Source organism: Petaurus breviceps, unplaced genomic scaffold, assembly GCF_028583685.1.
Source record: "Petaurus breviceps papuanus isolate PSGF00001 unplaced genomic scaffold, PetGlider_PUasm1.0 174, whole genome shotgun sequence".
NCBI classification, from domain to species: Eukaryota; Metazoa; Chordata; class Mammalia; order Diprotodontia; family Petauridae; genus Petaurus; species Petaurus breviceps.
Window position 1 is genome coordinate 59,111,259 of NW_027185761.1, and position 1,588 is coordinate 59,112,846.

The 1,588-nt window shown below is 47.6% G+C and overlaps 1 protein-coding gene across 3 annotated transcripts in view; it reads right to left on the reverse strand.

The window, feature by feature from the left end:
* Nucleotides 1-1,165, reverse strand: part of NPSR1 (neuropeptide S receptor 1) — a 180,451-nt gene extending 179,286 nt beyond the window's left edge. For all 3 annotated transcript variants that reach the window (XM_069084548.1, XM_069084547.1, XM_069084546.1), the window contains exon 1: nt 1,016-1,165. In XM_069084548.1, the coding sequence (XP_068940649.1) occupies nt 1,016-1,165 (150 nt within the window). The remainder of the gene's footprint in view (nt 1-1,015) is intronic.
* Nucleotides 1,166-1,588: the final 423 nt, after the last annotated feature.

The following is a 1,588-nucleotide window of genomic DNA, read 5'->3' on the forward strand; positions in this document are numbered from 1 at the left end:
AGAGAGACAGAGAGAGATCCCCTGAAGTTTGTGATATTTGCCTGTGAAAGTTACATGGAGAAGCTGTTGTTGATTGACAACAGAACTCAATGTGAAGATTTGTTTTGTCAGTATCCATTCATCTCAGTTCAATAAAGGACTGTCCATATGCAAGGCACATCTGGGGCTATTTTCAGGTGCTTTACATATAGATGCCTCTATGAACACACATACAGCACCCTCGCATCCTTAGTTGTTAATAAACATGATACTTGCTTTTCTCCAGTGCCTTGCCACTTTGCAGAGGTTTTTCCACATGCAATTTCTCCTTGAACCTCACACCAGCCATCTGAATAAGGCTGGGCAGGTGTTGTAATCCCATCTTTTCAGATAAAGAAGCTGAAATGCCAAGAGTTGTAGTGATTTGCTTGTTATCACCCAGCTCACAGGTGGGGTAGCTAGGGCCAGAGCTGCCTGCCTTGTGCTCACTCTCAGAGTTCCCAGTCAAAGCCATGACCCCAAACCATCACCCCAAAGGTTTAATTAAAGATCCAAAAAGGCTGCCCTGAATTCAAAGGTCTACCTTTGTCCTTTCATCCATCATTTCACTCGGGTGAAGCTAAGCCTCTCATCTCCTTAATCCCTACTTTAAATTTGGAGAAACTCAATTCCTTCATTAAGTCTGACAGCCGTAGCACTACCATAAAGGAAACGAAAAGACATTTTTGTTTAAAGCAATTTGTTTGAGCGAAGAAGATGTAAACAAAGTAGCACCTGAGATGACTCCTGATTCATTTTCGACAATGGAACAAGAGTACAACTTTCCCCGTCTGTACGCGCAGGAAACCATGTGCAGGTTCCTCTATACTGTTCCTGATCTTTGGAATGCCCTGACTAATTTTGGAACTTTAGGGTTGTTAGGGTTTGAGAAACCTTGGCTAAATATTCACGCATTTTCTTTGTACTGTGAATTACTCTCGAAGGACAGAGTCAGATGGGCATGAAGATCAAGAGGGTGAGAAAGCAGCCCACTTACCTTAAAGGAGTAGTAGAAAGACCCCCACTCCTCTTCGTCCACCACTTCAGGAAAAGTCACAGTCTCTGCACAAGTTGCCAGGGGGCTGGAATCCCGTGGTTCCATGGTCCCATTGCCAGTCCAGCTGCCCTCTGTGACATTGACTTGCATCTCGCTGGGAGCCTCTGTAATCTACCCTGTCCCTACTGGCTTGCCGGTGGCCGTGGCCAAGTTAGCACTGCCTGGCTCTCCCCTGAAGAGCACAGCAGTCCGTTCCAGCTTACCGTTGCCTCCGCTGCCTACCAGAGGCAGGCACAGGGCTTCAGCAGATGCGAGTGAGCAGAGGCAGAGCTGGAGAGAAACCTTTCCTCAGTCCTACCTCCTCACTGAGGAGGGGCTCTGATGCCATGGAGTGGGGGCCTGATGCGCTCCTGCCAGCTGGGCCCCCAGTCCTTCAGAAACCTAACTATTTTGCCCACCCACTCCTTTCTTTCCCTGGTATTGTCACCTCAGAAAATGCTTTTAGCCCTCATTCACCTGGATACTCTGGACATGGCAAGGCACAGGTCTCTCTTCTAGAGAGATTCTTGGGTC